At 35.8% G+C, this 16434-nt stretch overlaps 1 protein-coding gene across 11 annotated transcripts in view; it reads right to left on the bottom strand.

Moving 5' to 3' along the window:
* ZNF280D (zinc finger protein 280D) overlaps positions 1-16434 on the bottom strand; it is a 129652-nt gene that overhangs the window by 98189 nt on the left and 15029 nt on the right. For 9 of the 11 annotated variants that reach the window (XM_010809306.4, XM_059890843.1, XM_002690858.7 and 6 more), the window contains 4 exons: positions 12516-12561; positions 4140-4286; positions 1064-1129; positions 827-963 (listed from right to left, as the gene is read on the bottom strand). In XM_010809306.4, the coding sequence (XP_010807608.2) occupies positions 827-963; positions 1064-1129; positions 4140-4286; positions 12516-12528 (363 nt within the window). In that variant the 5' untranslated portion in view covers positions 12529-12561. The remainder of the gene's footprint in view (positions 1-826; positions 964-1063; positions 1130-4139; positions 4287-12515; positions 12562-16434) is intronic. The other 2 variants (XM_005211757.5, XM_005211759.5) reach the window with 1 other exon arrangement.

Below are 16434 nucleotides of genomic sequence, written 5' to 3'. Positions count from 1 at the left end.
AGTACAAAAACTACTATTCATACTAACACCCCAGCAGTTTACTCACCATTGCTTTTGCATCATCAGTTCAAGTGTCAACACAGTGACAAAAGCAAACAGTTCCTTTGCATTATTTTGACAATACTGTTGATCCAAAGCCCATGAAACAGTCTCAGGGGTACCCCAGGGGACTGATGACTACACTTTGAAAATTTTTACACTAAGGCAATGGACTGAAATCCCAGATCTACCATTTTCCAGCTGTGCCACCTTGAGTGAATTATTTAAACTACGTGAGCCTCAGTTTCCTCAACTATAAAACAAAAATAAATAATACTGCCTACTTCATAGGAACATTTAAGAATTTAAAGAGATTAATTCATGATAGCACAAAACCTTACACACATTAACAACTCAATATTAACTATTACTTTCTATAAAAGTTAAACTAAACTATGAAGGTATGTTTTCAGAATAAAAGGCTACAATAGCCTCTAGCAATTTTCCCAGTTAAGAACTAAGAACATTTAGTCCAGTTTACAATCTGAAATAGCTTGCCATTATTACTAAATATACTTTTATTCATGTTTTAATAGCACAGTTTTCAATACTGTAGCCTATTTAAGCATATTATCAGATCTAAAAACAGGCTGGGTAGTTTGTTCCTACAATTATTATTTGGGTACTGGTTAAACTATCATAAAGATGGTGATATTTTCTGATGCTGATAATGATTCCACTGAATGATTAGCCATGGAAATACAGAATTTTCACTGTGCCTTGTTGACACAGATAAATAATACCCAACATATCCCTGAGCTGACTGTGTAGTTTCAGAAACACTTACAGGTTTAGACAAAGGCTGAACAATAACAGAACTATCTGAAGATCTAGATTCAGGATGAAAATTTACTGGCGAGGCCACTGGATTTGATGCTGGATTCGTGTAATGTTGACTTGTAGGCTTGAATGCAGGAGTAATACCTGTATTTTAAAATTACACAACACATTGAATATATTTCTATATAATCAATGATGTCAAAATACTTCACTTTAAAATAAAAATAGTAAAATACTACTGTACCTCGGCAGAGTGCACCATTCTTTATTCCCCTCGAATATGAGCTGGGGTTTACTCTATTCAAAATATCTATAAAAGATTACATTATTTTAAAACTCATTGTTTGAATTATATATATATATATAAATAGAAATCATACACTGAAAACAACTGAAAAGATTTCTGGAAGGAGTATACAGGTTAACATATATATCTTTATCTACTAAAAATAGTATCTTAATTCTTATAGAATAATATTTCTAACTGTAATTCAAAATCCAAAACCCAGAAGTTAAAGATTGATAAATATGACTACCCATAAGTAAAATCTTCTGCATGGCAAAGAAATAGTTCACATAATTGGCAAAAATATTCCAAAAATATATTCATATACAACTAAAATTGAAGTATATATCTTGCTTTGAGAGATGAAAGGGCTGTACATACATGCATTCAAGTTCCTATTTACTGAAAATCAAATCCTGTCCAACATCCATATCCAATTCACACCCTTATAAGCCCTAAAGTATCATTATAAGGGACCTCATTGGATTATCTCCACCATTACTCAAGTCCTGAAAGGGAAGCTATTAGAGAATGCAGACTAAAGTGAACATACAGTTTACCAGAATATCTTGCAACTTAACGGGCTTCATATTTATCACTATACCAGAAGTCAGTCAGAGCCTAATACGACTTTCAGGATCAGTTTAAAGTTTCTAATTGCATGCATGCATGTGAACTCAATAATTTACAGGTTTTTCTATGACAGAACTAAAATTCAGAAGACTAAGGATCTGCCTAAAATTATTGTTTAGAAAAAGGTAAAAGGACCAACACCAGACCTCATAAAACAATTTCCTCATTTCCCCTAATAATAGAAAGGAACAAGCCTCCATAAATTAATTCTGTAGTATAGACAGAGAGAGAGAGTGCAAGCTACTAGCTGCTGCTGCTGCTGCTGCTAAGTTGCTTCAGTTATGTCTGACTCTGTGCGACCCCATAGACAGCAGTCCACCAGGCTCCTCTGTCCCTGGGATTCTCCAGGCAAGAACACTGGAGTGGGTTGCCATTTCCTTCTCTAATGCATGAAAGTGAAAAATGAAAGTGAAGTCACTTAGTTGTGCCTGACTCTTAGCAACCCCATGGACTGCAGCCTACCAGGCTCCTCCGTCCATGAGATTTTCCAGGCAAGAGTACTGGAGTGGGGTGCCATTGCCTTCTCCAATTCTGTAGTGTAAAGGGCCATATAAAAGTAGGACTGTTTTCTGAAAATGACAGTGCAGTACTCTATACCTAAGTATTAGAGATGTCCATTCTAAAGGAGGTCAGTCATGGGTGTTCTTTGGAAGGAATGATGCTAAAGCTGAAACTCCGGTACTTTGGCCACCTCATGGGAAGAGTTGACTCATTGGAAAAGACTCTGATGCTGGGAGGGATTGGGGGCAGGAGGAGAAGGGGACGACAGAGGATGAGATGGCTGGATGGCATCACCGACTCGATGGACGTGAGTTTGAGTGAACTCCAGGAGTTGGTGATAGACAGGGAGGCCTGGTGTGCTGCAATTCATGGGGTCACAAAGAGTTGGACACGACTGAGCGACTGAACTGAACTGAACTGAAAGGAGAACAATCTGCTCAAACAACTTGACACTACTTTCATGCATAAATTCAAGATTAAGTATTTATTCAAACCTTCAAAGGATTACTGCTCAAGTATGTTTTGGTTTTTGTATTCTACAATAAAAAATTTTTTACCTTCCTTTGTGGCGACATATATAAACATTTAGCTCATACTCCATATGTTAAAATATTTTATGGCTTATACAAAAGCAACAATACAATCATTTAAATTCTGCATCTTAAGAGTACAGAAAAGAAATTCTACTGGGATCAGTCTCCTTCTGACAATTATTTTAAAATTAACATACATTTTTCTATTTGAACACTGTTAAGAGTCATCTAAAAATCAGTATAAATTCAATTTAAGTCTTAATTGTCTTGTTTTCAGTAAGACAATTTGAGTAACAATTTTGCAATATGGTAATATTCCCATATAAAATAATTATAGCAACTAGAAACAGTAATTAAGAGAATGTATAATTATGTTCCACTATCAGCAACAAGTATGCCACCACACCTAGTTCAATTTATAATCAAAGTAGCACTCCATTCAGAACCTCTTTTGAGTGATTATCAATCTTCCACAAAAAATGCTATTCAGAATTTCATCAGTTAAGCTAGTCTCCCTCTGATAAAACTGAAAAAAAAAAAAAGTGTCATTCCAAGCTTAGAGGCAATAGAAGAAAGAATCAGGCTTTCAGAAAATTTGAAAGCAGTCTCTCTGTTATACTTTTAAGCACTGATTTTGGCAAAACAAAACAAAACACTAGTATGCTGGTTATGAGCTTTGGTAAATTCTCCTGACTTAAGCAAACAAAACACACGTAAGTGCAATGGGAAGGGATCTATTTTCTCTTTCTCCCCTGAAATGTATACATTACTTCTCTGTACTTCCATACATTACTGAGTGGATGTTTTAACAAGAGCCATTTGTCTTTAACATTATAACAATGGCAAATCCAATTACTCTTAACTGAAATCATTCACTGCCTATGAATTTTGTAGCTACTATAAATGTCACTGCAATGAGGCAGCTGCTTGCATGTGAGAACCCCTATCTAAGACTAACCTAAACATACTTAGTGTATTCTAACATTTTAAGCAAAATATTCTAAACTCTTCTATTTCTGGGTTTTAAGTGAGGGGGGAAAAAAAAGAAAATGAACAAAAAGATAAACAGGTTACTTGGCTCCACTAAAAATTATGATTTCTATTATGAAAAACTTCTGATGTCACCAGTTTGTCTTAGTCCATTTAGTTTTCTCACATCTGATATTTTAACTTCTTAGCTCCTTCCATAAGTTCCCGATTTTAAAACTTTAATTCTGAAATTCTTACCAATTTCCCACCCAATCTTTCATCCTTAACTCCTTACAAAGGAACAAGGACTTAATTAAATGCATATAAGAGAGTTCACAAGGTTTTCCATTAGAAATGGTATCTTAGAAAACTGGGGTTTACTGAAAGTAAATGCTCACTTGAAATTGCTGGTTTTGAACTTGATATCTCTCCAACAAAGATCGGTTCATCATCATCATCATCATCAACCTCTTTTACTTTCTTCTGCCATGGTTCCAACTCTTCTTCTTCACATTCCATAAAGAGCTCTGCCATTTTTGAATTATCTAATTTTCAAAAGGAGAGAAGCAAACCTTATTTTCAAAAAGAAAAATAAATACATTTTTGTAATACATAGTAGGAGATTTAAGATCTACTTTAATAATCCTAATAGCAATTTCTGAGTTGATATTCACAGTTAGTACATGGCAGCAATAGTGAGAAACTCAGAGTTCACTCTCTAAGATTTAAACTAGTAAAACTTAGATAAAGAGATGATTGATAGATAATGGTTGATAGTAGTTATTTACAGTGGACAGAACATTTGGGAACAAAGTCAGTTTCAGTCATACACCTGGAATATGATTATCTATGAAAAAGATTGCACTGAACCATTATCTGGGAAAAAATGTACTAACAAATGAGAGACAAACTAAGAATAAAAGGCAACAGATGGGAGAGAGAACAGAAAAACTGAACCCAATTCAGGTATGTCAGGTACATAGCAAAGAAAGGATGAGATGCTAGACTAAAATAAAAGAACAAAGTGAGATTTATTCCAATCAGGGAAAATTTCTTGCCTGAAGAAACAGACCAAAGAACATACAGTAAAATATCACCATCCTAGAAGTTCTGACCAAGCATAGAAGCATTTTAGTGCCTTGGTGTTAAATATACAACCAATAAGCACCAGAAATTTTAGAAAAACCTCTTGTCTTCCAGACCAAAATCAATAAAACAGAGAAAGAACCCTTAGGAAAAGAGGTACAAAAAGAAAGACAAATATTAGAGAAAATATAGTTAGCATCTTCAGAGATATGAGACCAAAAAGGATGTTATAAAAAGTAATGACAAAATAGGATTTAAAATACAATAGCCAAAATTTTTTCATTCACTTAAAAAAACAAATGTCCTCAGAACTGAAAAAAAAAATGTATATAAACACACACACACACACAAACAAAACAGAGAATACAAGGTTGTTAGAAAATCAATTTAAAGGTACAACACTTAAATTTATAGAAAGAGAATAGAGAGAAAGCAGGGGGTAAGTTATCAAAGAAATAATGCAAGAAAATTTCCAAGATCAGAAGACAATAATCTCTGAGCTGAAAGATCCCATTAACACTCACTACAACAATCAAGAAAAAAGTTATACCAGGACATATCACTGCCAAATTTCAGAACAAAAAAGATAAAGAGAATATCTTCAGGGATTGGGAGTTAGGGAACAGAAACAGGTCATATACAAAAGATTAAGAGTAATAAGAACAGAAACTAGAACACAGTAAAACAATTCTTTAAAAATTCTTACCAAAATTATATTTCAATTTAGAAAATCCAAACTTTTCATTTAAGTTTAAGAGTAAGGATCAGCAACATCACAGAAAATTTACTTCCCAGGCACTCGTTCTCCTGAAGTTACTATAGAATCCACCAAAACAAGAGACTCAGTAAAGAAAGAGGAAGACACAGGATGTAGAAAACATGGCATTCAACACAGTACAAAGTTCCAGGACAACAGAAGTTCAGCAGGCCTAAAGAACAGCCAGTCTAGACTAACGCCTGAGAACAGTACCTTCAGGAGGAACATCTCCAGGAGGCCAAAGAAAAGATGATTAAAATATAAAATTTTATACTACCTGACAGATTTCAACATACTGAAAATTGAACTGAGATGTTCTTGAGGGTGTGAGAAGATTTAGCTATAGACGTTAATAAAAGTTAGCAAATCAAAAAACATGAAAAGTATTCATTGCTGGGTAAACAAACAAGTAAAAAATGTATTCCCTCACATGCTATTCTATATATAATAGCATATGAATAGCATACTACCATGCTCATCAGTAAATAGTGTTTATATGGACATCATAATGAAAATATCAAATACAGATTTAACCAAAAATTGGGAGACACTTAGAGGGAAGGAAGGGATAGCTGTAAAAAGCAAAAATCCTCATGACAGAATAGTACCAGAAAATGGTTAAAACTGACTATGCAACGGAAAGCACAAATATATACGCACATATGCACTTTTTAAGAAACTGAGGCTAAACCACGTAGTCTTTTTAAGTTGTTTGCTTTATTTAAAACTATGTGTATACTTTAAGCTGAGATGAAGGAGAAAAAGGAAGAGTAAGAGTAGCAGAGGAGGGAAAAAAAGAGATACAGTATTAAAGTTCTAAACTAAAGTAATAGGAATGGAGATGGGTACAAGTGATATATAAAGAGGGTATATATACATATGCGTGTGTGTATATACACACACACACACACAAGGGCCAACTCATAGGAAAAGACCCTGATGCTGGGAAAGATTGAGGGCAGAAGAGGGCGACAGAGGAGGAGATGGCTGGATGGCATCACTGACACAATGGACGTGAGCTTGAGCAAACTCAGGGAGATAGTGAAGGACAGGGAAGCCTGGCGTGCTGCAATCCATGGGGTGGCAAAGAGTTGAACATGACTGAGCGACTAAACAACAAAATGTCTGTCTGTCTATCTGTCTGTCTGTATAGGACAGGATGCTGCTGCTGCTCTTAGTCACTTCAGTCATGTCCGACTCTGTGCGACCCCATAGACAGCAGCACACCAGGCTCCCCCGTCCCTGGGATTCTCCAGGCAAGAACACTGGAGTGGGTTGCCATTTCCTTCTCCAATGAAGGAAAGTGAAAAGTGAAAGTGAAGTCACTCAGTTGTGCCTGACTCTTAGCGACCCCATGGACTGCAGCCTACCAGGCTCCTCCACCCGTGAGATTCTCCAGGCAAGAGTACTGGAGTGGGGTGCCATTGCCTTCTCCAATGCAGGAAAGTGAAAAGTGAAAATGAAGTCTCTCAATCGTGTCCGACTCTTAGCGACCCCATGGACTACAGCTTACCAGGCTCCTCCGTCCATGCAATTTTCCAGGCAAGAGTACTGGAGTGGGGGTATAGGACAGACGGAGACTTCAAAAGGAAAAAACCTCCAGGGCTCAAAGGTTCTGGCTTAGACAATGATATCATTATGAATTAAAGGTGGTAACTTCTAGAGGTCATTTTTTATTATAATAAAGCAATGCCATTTCTCTTTTGACTCAAACTTAAGACAATGTTCTACCACCGTCTTAAAAGATAGTGCTAATTGAAACAGTACTTTGGAGATGTCATACACAGGAAATACCTTATTAAAGTAGGTGCCATTCTTTTACAAATTTAAAAGAATTTTCCCTTCTATAAATGTACCTTAAATCATTTCCTGGTCTATAATTACTTAAATGTTTAGTAGTCCACCTACCAAAAAATATATAAATAAATAAGGCCTTCTCATTTTCCCAAATGTCATCAATATCATGAAATGATCCCTTTCTTTTCTAAACTATACTGTTTTAATAGTTATATAGAATTCTTCAAGTCAAATGATTAAAAACATTACCACATTTAAGGCAAAATGAGCTCCTTGACAGTATATTTCACTCTACATATAAGATAGGCAGTACAGACATATATAATAATCTAAAACCAGGAAAGTAGGTGAAGTCAAGCAATGCCTACTTTTAAAAGATTAGGGAAATTCATTAAATACCAATATTAAAAATATCCTATATTTCTAGTTGGTACATGTTACGAACTAAACTGAGTTTCTCCAAAATTCATATTCTGAAGTCCTCACCATCAGTACCTCACAATGTGTATATATTTGGAGGCAGAATCTTTAAAGAAGTAAGTTAAAGTGAGATTATGAGAGTGGGCGCTAATACATTATGATCATTGTCCATAAGAGAAGAGCAGATCAGGACACATATACATGTACAGAGGTAAGACCATTTGAAGACATAGGAAGCAGATGACCATCTATAAGCAAAGGAGAGGCCTGAAATATATCCTTCCTTCAAGTCACTCAAAAATACCTAGATCTTAGACATCTAGCCTCCAGAAATATGAGAAAATAAGTTTCTGTTAAGTCATCTACTCTATAATACTTTGCTATGACAGATCTATCAAACTCATGGAGAAAACAAAGGTCTTCCACCTCACTCTTTAGCATGGCACTGCCATTGTCAATATATTCAGGATATGTTGTTGAGAAATAATTTTTGAAGATACATGACAGCTTTATAATATTTTTAGAAATAATTAGATTTTGCCTATGCATAAAAGAAACATAAGAAAGCCTTCCTAAGTGATCAATGCAAAGAAATAGAGGAAAACAATAGAATGGGAAAGACTAGAGATCTCTTCAAGAAAATGAGAGATACCAAGGGAACATTTCATGCAAAGAAGGGCTCAATAAAGGACAGAAATGGTATGGACCTAATAGAAACAGAAGATATTAAGAAGAGGTGGCAAGAATACACAGAAGAACTATACAAAAAAACAAGTCTTAATGTTCCAGGATAACCATGATGGTGAGATCACTCACCTAGAGCCAGACATCCTAGAGTACAAAGTCAAGTGGGCCTTAGAAAGCATCACTACGAACAAGCTAGTGGACATGATAGAATTCCAGCTGAGCTATTTCAAATCCTAAAAGATGATGCTGTTAAAGTGCTGCACTCAATATGCCAACAAATTTGGAAAACTCAGCAACGGCCACAGGACTGGAAAGGTGAGTTTTCATTCCCATCCCAAAGAAAGGCAATGCCAAAGAATGCTCAAACTACCACACAACTGCACTCATCTCACACATTAGCAAAGTAATGTTCAAAATTCTCCAAGCTAGGCTTCAACAGTATGTGAACCAAGAACTTCCAGATTGTTCAAGCTGGATTTAGAAAAGGCAGAGGAACCAGAGATCAATTTGCCAACATCCACTGGATCATCAAAAAAGCAAGAGAATTCCAGGAAAATACCTACATCTACTTCATTGACTACACTAAAGACTTTGACTGTGTGGATCAAACAAACTGTGGAAAATTCTTCACGAGATGGGAATATCAGACCACCTGACTTGCCTCCTGAGAAATCTGTATGCAGGTCAGGAAGCAACAGTTAGAACCAGACATGGAACAACAGACTGGTTCTAAATTGGGAAAGGAGTACATCAAGGCTGTATATTGTTTCCCTTCTTATTTAACTTACATGCAGAGTACATCATGTGAAATGCCAGGCTGGATGAAGCACAGCTAGAATCAAGATTGCCAGGAGAAAAATCTGCTATGTACAGAGAAGGCAATGGCACCCTAATCCAGTACTCTTGCCTGGAAAATCCCATGGACAGAGCAGCCTGGTAGGCTGTAGTCCATGGGGTCGCAAAGAGTCGGACACGACTGAACGACTTCGCTTTCACTTTTCACTTTCATGTGTTGGAGAAGGAAATAGCAACCCACTTCAGTGTTCTTGCCTGGAGAATCCCACGGACGGGGGAGCCTTGTGGGCTGCCGTCTATGGGGTCGCACAGAGTCGGACACGACTGAAGTGACTTAGCAGCAGCAGCAAGGAATCATAATGTTGATCTTCCTTTTTCCACATGGTTTATTTGGCATCTGTATGTCTTCTTGGTAAAATATCTGTTCATATCTTTCACCTATTTTTCTTTTTATTAACAAATAAATAGCTCCTTTTTATCCTCAAGAAAAAAGAAAAGAAAAGAAAAATCTGATATGTAGATGACACCACCCTTATGGAAGAAAGGGAAGAAGAAACAGCCTTTTGATGAAAGTGAAAGAGGAAAATGAAAAAGCTGGCTTAAAACTCAGCATTTAAAAAAAAAAAGATCCTGGCATCTGGTCAGGTGATCCAGTCCCATCACTTCATGGCAAACAGATTGGGGAAACAATGGAAACAGTGACAGACTTTATTTTCTCTGGCTCCAAAATCACTGCAGATGGTGACTGCAGCCATGAAATTAAAAGACGCTTGCTCCTTGGAAGAAAAGTTACGACCAACCTAGACAGCATATTAAAAAGCAGAGACATTACTTTGCCAACAAAGGGCCGTCTAGTCAAAGCTATGGTTTTTCCAGTAGTTATGTATGGATGTGAGAGCTGGACCATAAAGAAAGCTGAGCACCGAAGTTGTGTTGTGGTGTTGGAGAAGACTCTTCAGAGTCCCTTGGATAGTAAGGAGAGCAAACCAGTCCATCCTAAAGGAAATCAGTCCTGAATATTCATTGGAAGGACTGATGCTGAGGCTGAAGCTCCAATACTTCTGCCACCTGATGAGAAGAATTGACTCTTACCACCCATATTCTTGCCACCTCTTCTTAATCACTTCTCCTTCTGTGAGGTCCTGACCGTTTCTGTCCTTTATCATGCCCATCCTTGCATGAAATGCTCCCTTGTAATCTCCAATTTTCCTGAAGAGATCTCTGGTCTCTCCCTATAGTTTTCCTCTATTTCTTGGCATTGTTCATTGAAAAAGGTCTTCTTGTCTCTCCTTGCTATTTTCTGGAACTCTGCATTCACTGCAGTATATCTTTAACTTTCGCTTCTCTTCTTTCCTCAGATATCTGTTAAGCCTCCTCAGACAACCACTTTGCCTTCTTCCATTTCTTTCTCTTCACGACAGTTTTGGTAAACTGCCACCTGTACAATGCTATGAACCTTCGTCCATAGTTCTTCAGGCACTGTCTACCAGATCTAATCCCTTGAATCTATTCATCACCTCTGCTGTATAATCATAAGGGAGTTGATCCAGGCAAGAATAGTGGAGTGGGCTGCCATTTCCTCGTCCAGAGGTCTTCCCAGGGATCGAACCTGTGCCTCTTATGTCTCCTTCATTGGCAGGCAGGTTCTTTACCACTAGTGCTACTTGGGAATGCCCAAAACCTGAATGGCCTAGTTGTTTTCCTTACTTTCTTCAATTTAAGCCTGAATTTTGCACTAAGAAGCTCATGACCTAAGTCACAGTCAGCTCCAAGTCTTGTTTTTGCTGACTGTATATAGCTTCTCTATCTTTGGCTGCAAAGAACATAATCAATCTGATTTCAGTACCGACTATCTGGTGATGTCCATATGTAGAGTCATCTCTTGGGTTGCTGGAAAAGATGTTTGCTATGACCAGTACGTTCTCTTGACACTGTTAGCCTTCGCCCTGCCTCATTTTGTACTCCCAGGCCAAACTTGCCTGTTACTCCAGGTATCTCTTGACTTCCTATTTTTGCATTCCAATCCTCTATGACGGAAAGGACATCTTTTTTTGGAGTTAGTTCTAGAAGTAGGTCTTCATTGAACTGGTCAACTTCAGCTTCGCTGGCATCAGTGATTGGGGCACAGACTTGGATTACTGTGATGCTGAATGGCTTGCCTTGGAAACGAACTGAGATCATTCTGCTGTTTTGAAGACTGCACCCACGTGCTACATTTTAGACTCTTTTGTTGACTATGAGGGCTACTCCATTTCTTCTAAGGGATTCTTGCCTGCAGAAGTAGTTATAATGGTCATCTGAATTAAATTTGCCCGTTCCTATCCATTTTAGTTCACTGATTCCTAGTATATCAATGTTCACTCTTGCCATGTCCTGCTTGAACACATTTAATTTACCTTGAAACAATGGAGACAGTGACAGACTTTATTTTCTTGGGCTCCAAAATCACTGCAGATGGTGACTGCAGCCATGAAATTAAAAGATGCTTGCTCCCTGGAAGAAAAGCTATGACAAACCTAGACAGCATATTAAAAAGCAGAGACGATACTTTGCCGACAAAGGTCCATCTAGTCAAAGCCATGGTTTTTCCAGTAGTCCTGTATGGATGGGAGAGCTGGACCATAAAAAAAGCTGAGCACCGAAGAATTGATTGTTTTAAACTGTGGTGTTGGAAGAGTCTTGAGAATCCCTTGGACATTAAGGAGATCCAACCAGTTAATCCTAAAGGAAATTGGTCCTGAATACTCATTGGAAGGGCTGATGGTGAAGCTGAAGCTCCAATACTTTGGCCACCTGATACGAAGAACTGACTCAATGGAAAAGACCCTGATGTTGGGAAAGACTGAAGGTAGGAGAATAAGGAGACAACAGAGGATGAGATGGTTGGATGGCATCACCGACTCAATGGACATGAGTTTGAGCAAGCTCCAGGAGTTGGTGATGGACAGAGAAGCCTGGCGTGCTGCAGTCCCTGGGGTCACAAAGAGTCAGTCATGACTGAGCAACTGAACTGAACTGAACACTAGTATCTATCCTAGCAACAACACTTACTTTTTGGCTGAAAAAGGTTGCCACCAATCAAGATGAAAAGTTGATTTTCTGTAAACTGTTATCTAAGTACTGATACATGATATCAGTCAATTTTATGAGTCTCTTTAAGTAAAGCCAAATACTGAAAAATGAAACTTGAAATTCAGAAGTTCTTGGATCTAATTTTGATCTTCAAACTCACCATGTGACTCCATACAAGGCAGCAAGTTATACCTCAGTTTTCTTTACTATAAAATAAAGATAACTAGCATTAAAGTGGATTTCATTAAATACATACATGTTTAACCTTTTCTCATATAAAAAGCTCAAGTTTAAATTTGATAAGTCTAATATAAATATTTAACTGACTCTACATAATTGGTTCATTCTTGAATGAACTCAAATTTATTAAGTAAAATGGTGATTCCATTAAGCCCTTAATATTTGAGCAAGTCTGAAATTACTATATATAAAGTTTTTTAAAAGCATCCTTCTGTAGAAATGAATAATCACCTCATAGTATAGTATTGTATTAAATCTGAACATTCAGATGCTGACATTAACCTTTAACTGTTGCTGAGTCTTCACATTTCAGATATAAATATAACTGTTTCCATATGAAAACATAATCATAAATCAATTTTAGTTTATGTTTTTCTGGGTTTTCTAATCAATGAACTCAAAAGGACAAAAACTAGTTGGATATAGTACTTTATCGTAGATTACTTCATTCAAATAATTACTCAAACTAATCACAGTCATTTTTTCCTATATGTAAGGTAATGGGGCTAAGTTCTTGGGGAAAAACATAGATAAATAAGTCATAGTACTTGCCTTCAAAAATTCATAATCTATTATGTCTAAAATTCAAAACAAATGTTGCTAAAATAAATTTTCAAAATTTTGAACCGTCTTATTTAAAACAATCTGTTTTCTGGATTCCCACACATACAGCAGCATACATATTTTTTAAATATGCAGATATTTTTAAAAACCTCATGTTATAGTTATAAAGCAAAAAAAGGAAAAAATCAGATAACAGAAACCTAAAATACTGAGGTACACAGTTAATACAATCTTCACATTCCTCTTTATTCTCAGGCTGACTAAAGCAAATTTTCCTGCATTTTATCCAATAATTTTCAAGTTATTTGGATTGAATCAGACCCCATGAAGAAATTTTTTTAATTTCAGAATCTATTGCTATTAAATGTTTAAAATACAAGAACAAGAGACTCTAGTGAATATTTATATAATATTAAATATGAACTAAATTCAGTAAATTTTAATATCAACTACATTCACCAGGTTCTCAGGTTATTCTTTAACTCAGTTATTTGAATAGTTGTAGCCCGCCCCTATACTAACATCAGAGGTATGTATAGATAATACATACAATTCTTGCTCACATTAAGGACCTACTAGTATCAAGAATACAGAATATTCTTTAACAGCTTCAATTACACAGCCTATGAAACTCAAATATAACATTTTTGTTAAGTGATCATAAAAACATCATTTAGCAGAACTTTAAAATCAGTATGCAATTTACAAATATTCAATTAATAAATGACCTGTCCATGTGAACAAGATATCCACTACCTCGTGGACAGAGGAGCCTGGTAGGCTACAGTCCATGGAGCTGCAAAGAGTCTGACACAACTTAGTGACAGAGTATGCACACATGACTATAAAGATGACTTTAAGATGATCTACTTTAAAGGCCTGAGGATCGTAGTAGCTACTTAGGAACCTCCACTGATACACCAGCAAAGACACTAAAACACTGGTAATTAGAATTGCAATTTCAGTCAAAAGCTGCACTGTGTAATACAGTAGCTACTAGCCACATGTGACTATATAATTAAAACTAAATAAAATTTAAAATTCAGTTCCTCAGTTTCACCAACCACACTGCAAATGCTCAAAGCCACAAACAGCTGGTGGCTACTGCATTGGAAAGTGCAGCTACAGAACATTTCTATTGGACAACGTTAGTCTAAAGAGTCACTGCCATATTTCATTCTGATCAATATATACTTTCATGGATTCCTTTGGCATGTCAGCCTCTGGAGCATGCCAAAACTATCAAAGTAAAAATCTTGTAAGTCACTACTTCAGAATTTTGGTGGTAAGCCATAGAATTCTATGAAGGCTAAATCAGCTACCACTGAGATGAAATATCCAACAAAGATATGCAGTGGAAATCTCAAAGCTCCTACAGCTTCTACAGCTCAGACTTGGCTCCAAAACAGCTAGAAAAAGAGAATACACTACACTTCAGCTACTGACAGAGGTAGAAATTTCATGATCATGTTTAATACACTTGTTTCCAAATGAATTCCAAGTAAATGACTTATAAGACTTTTTAGATTATATCACTGTCTTTTGGAGACTGCTTGCATAAATAATTCCTACTTTGTTATTTTTTGTTTCAGATTTTATGTATCTAAAATTAAACTATATCTTAAGAAAGTCAAAGGAAATGTGAGGTTTAAATTTTTAACTGTTTGAAAATTTTACTTTTAGCCACTGACAGATATCACCTCATGTGATGTCACTGTTAAATAATAAAGGTAATGAATTTAGTCCTACGTACTCTCTGAAAAAGGAAAAATTAAGCCATTCCACAAACCACAGCTGTAGAGTCTACACATAAAAAGAGGACTAGGCTAGAAGTCGGAAGAACCAAGTCATAGCCCCAGCACTACCACAACTTTTAGTCCAGTTACCTCACAATTCTGGGTCTCAGCTCTCAGTTCAACTGAACGATCCCTAAGGCTAAATTCAGCTTTTTATACTTTACTGTATACTTTAAATATTTACTAACTATGAAATAGTAAAACTCAGTGGAGAACAACAGGTTCAAACTCTGACTCAACCACTTATTAGCTATATGACCTTGGCCAAGTTAGTAATCTCTGTACCCTGCCTACATACACATACACACACACACACACACACATTTATGTATATATGCATATATATGTGTATATATATATATATATTTATTTCACAGTTATGATGAAGATTAAATGAAATAATAAACACAAAGCACATAGCTCAGTGCCAGGCACGCATAAATCACTGAATAAGTCTTAACCACTTTTAACTCTAGGCTAAATCTCATTTTAAAGAACTATAAGAACAGATCACAATTTCATTATTACATTGCAATTTATAAGTTATCATTTGCACATTTAGAAATCACTTTGTCATACAGGATCTTCACTACAGTAGTATTCCTCACAAAAGTTTAGCTTTTATAAAGCTAAATAAACATTCTGGAATGTGGCAGCCAAATCTATCCTGTGATACTTTCATCTTTAAAAAAAAAGCATTTATAAACTAGTTAAAACACTTATTAACATAAAAAATGCTAAACCGTCATACGCATATAACACATACTTATGGTTTACCAACACTGCTAAATTTGATTTGTCACTTTTCTCCTCTCACAAATTTCCCCAAATAATCAAGCATTCACATCATTTCACTGACTCCAAAGCTTTGGTTTATGTTCTATTTCATTTTATAAACAGTTCTTTTAGTCTTTGTCATTAATGGCATACTGAAATGGAGGTCTGTAATTTTAGAATTCTAATCCCAAATGAACAGAGCTTTAAGCAGTCAAAGTGGGTTCTGAACTATGAGTAACAATCTAGTATTTCCAATCCTTGTTTTATGATCTCTCAAGAATTTTCAACTATCTCAAGGAGATACTAGAAAATTAATTTTAATCTGTTTATTTTCTTAGAATCATACAGTCTTTTGAGGAAGAAGAATCATGTTTAAAACTCAGCTTAACATCCATCACCTATTGAGCCTATCATGGAAATTAATTTTAACATGATCAGAAAAGCAGAGAATTATTATATCTAATTTGGCATTCTAAGACAAGTCACACAAACAGAAACCTTAAATCATAAGCAATAAACCTGTATATTGAGAGACCCACAAAAATTTGGTTTCATAAATTCAGGTACTTAAATAATAAATTTTATAAATAAAATTATTATAATTTTATTTAAAAATATTAAGCAGATAACATTTTAAATCAGTATTTCCTCCTTTTATGACTTTATTTTATTGTTAGAAAGCTAAGCATCTATCTTTTTCAG

The sequence above is a fragment of the Bos taurus genome, chromosome 10 (assembly GCF_002263795.3).
Source record: "Bos taurus isolate L1 Dominette 01449 registration number 42190680 breed Hereford chromosome 10, ARS-UCD2.0, whole genome shotgun sequence".
NCBI lineage: Eukaryota > Metazoa > Chordata > Mammalia > Artiodactyla > Bovidae > Bos > Bos taurus.
Note: the sequence above shows the minus strand (reverse complement) of the source record. Positions and strands in the feature narration are given on the sequence as shown.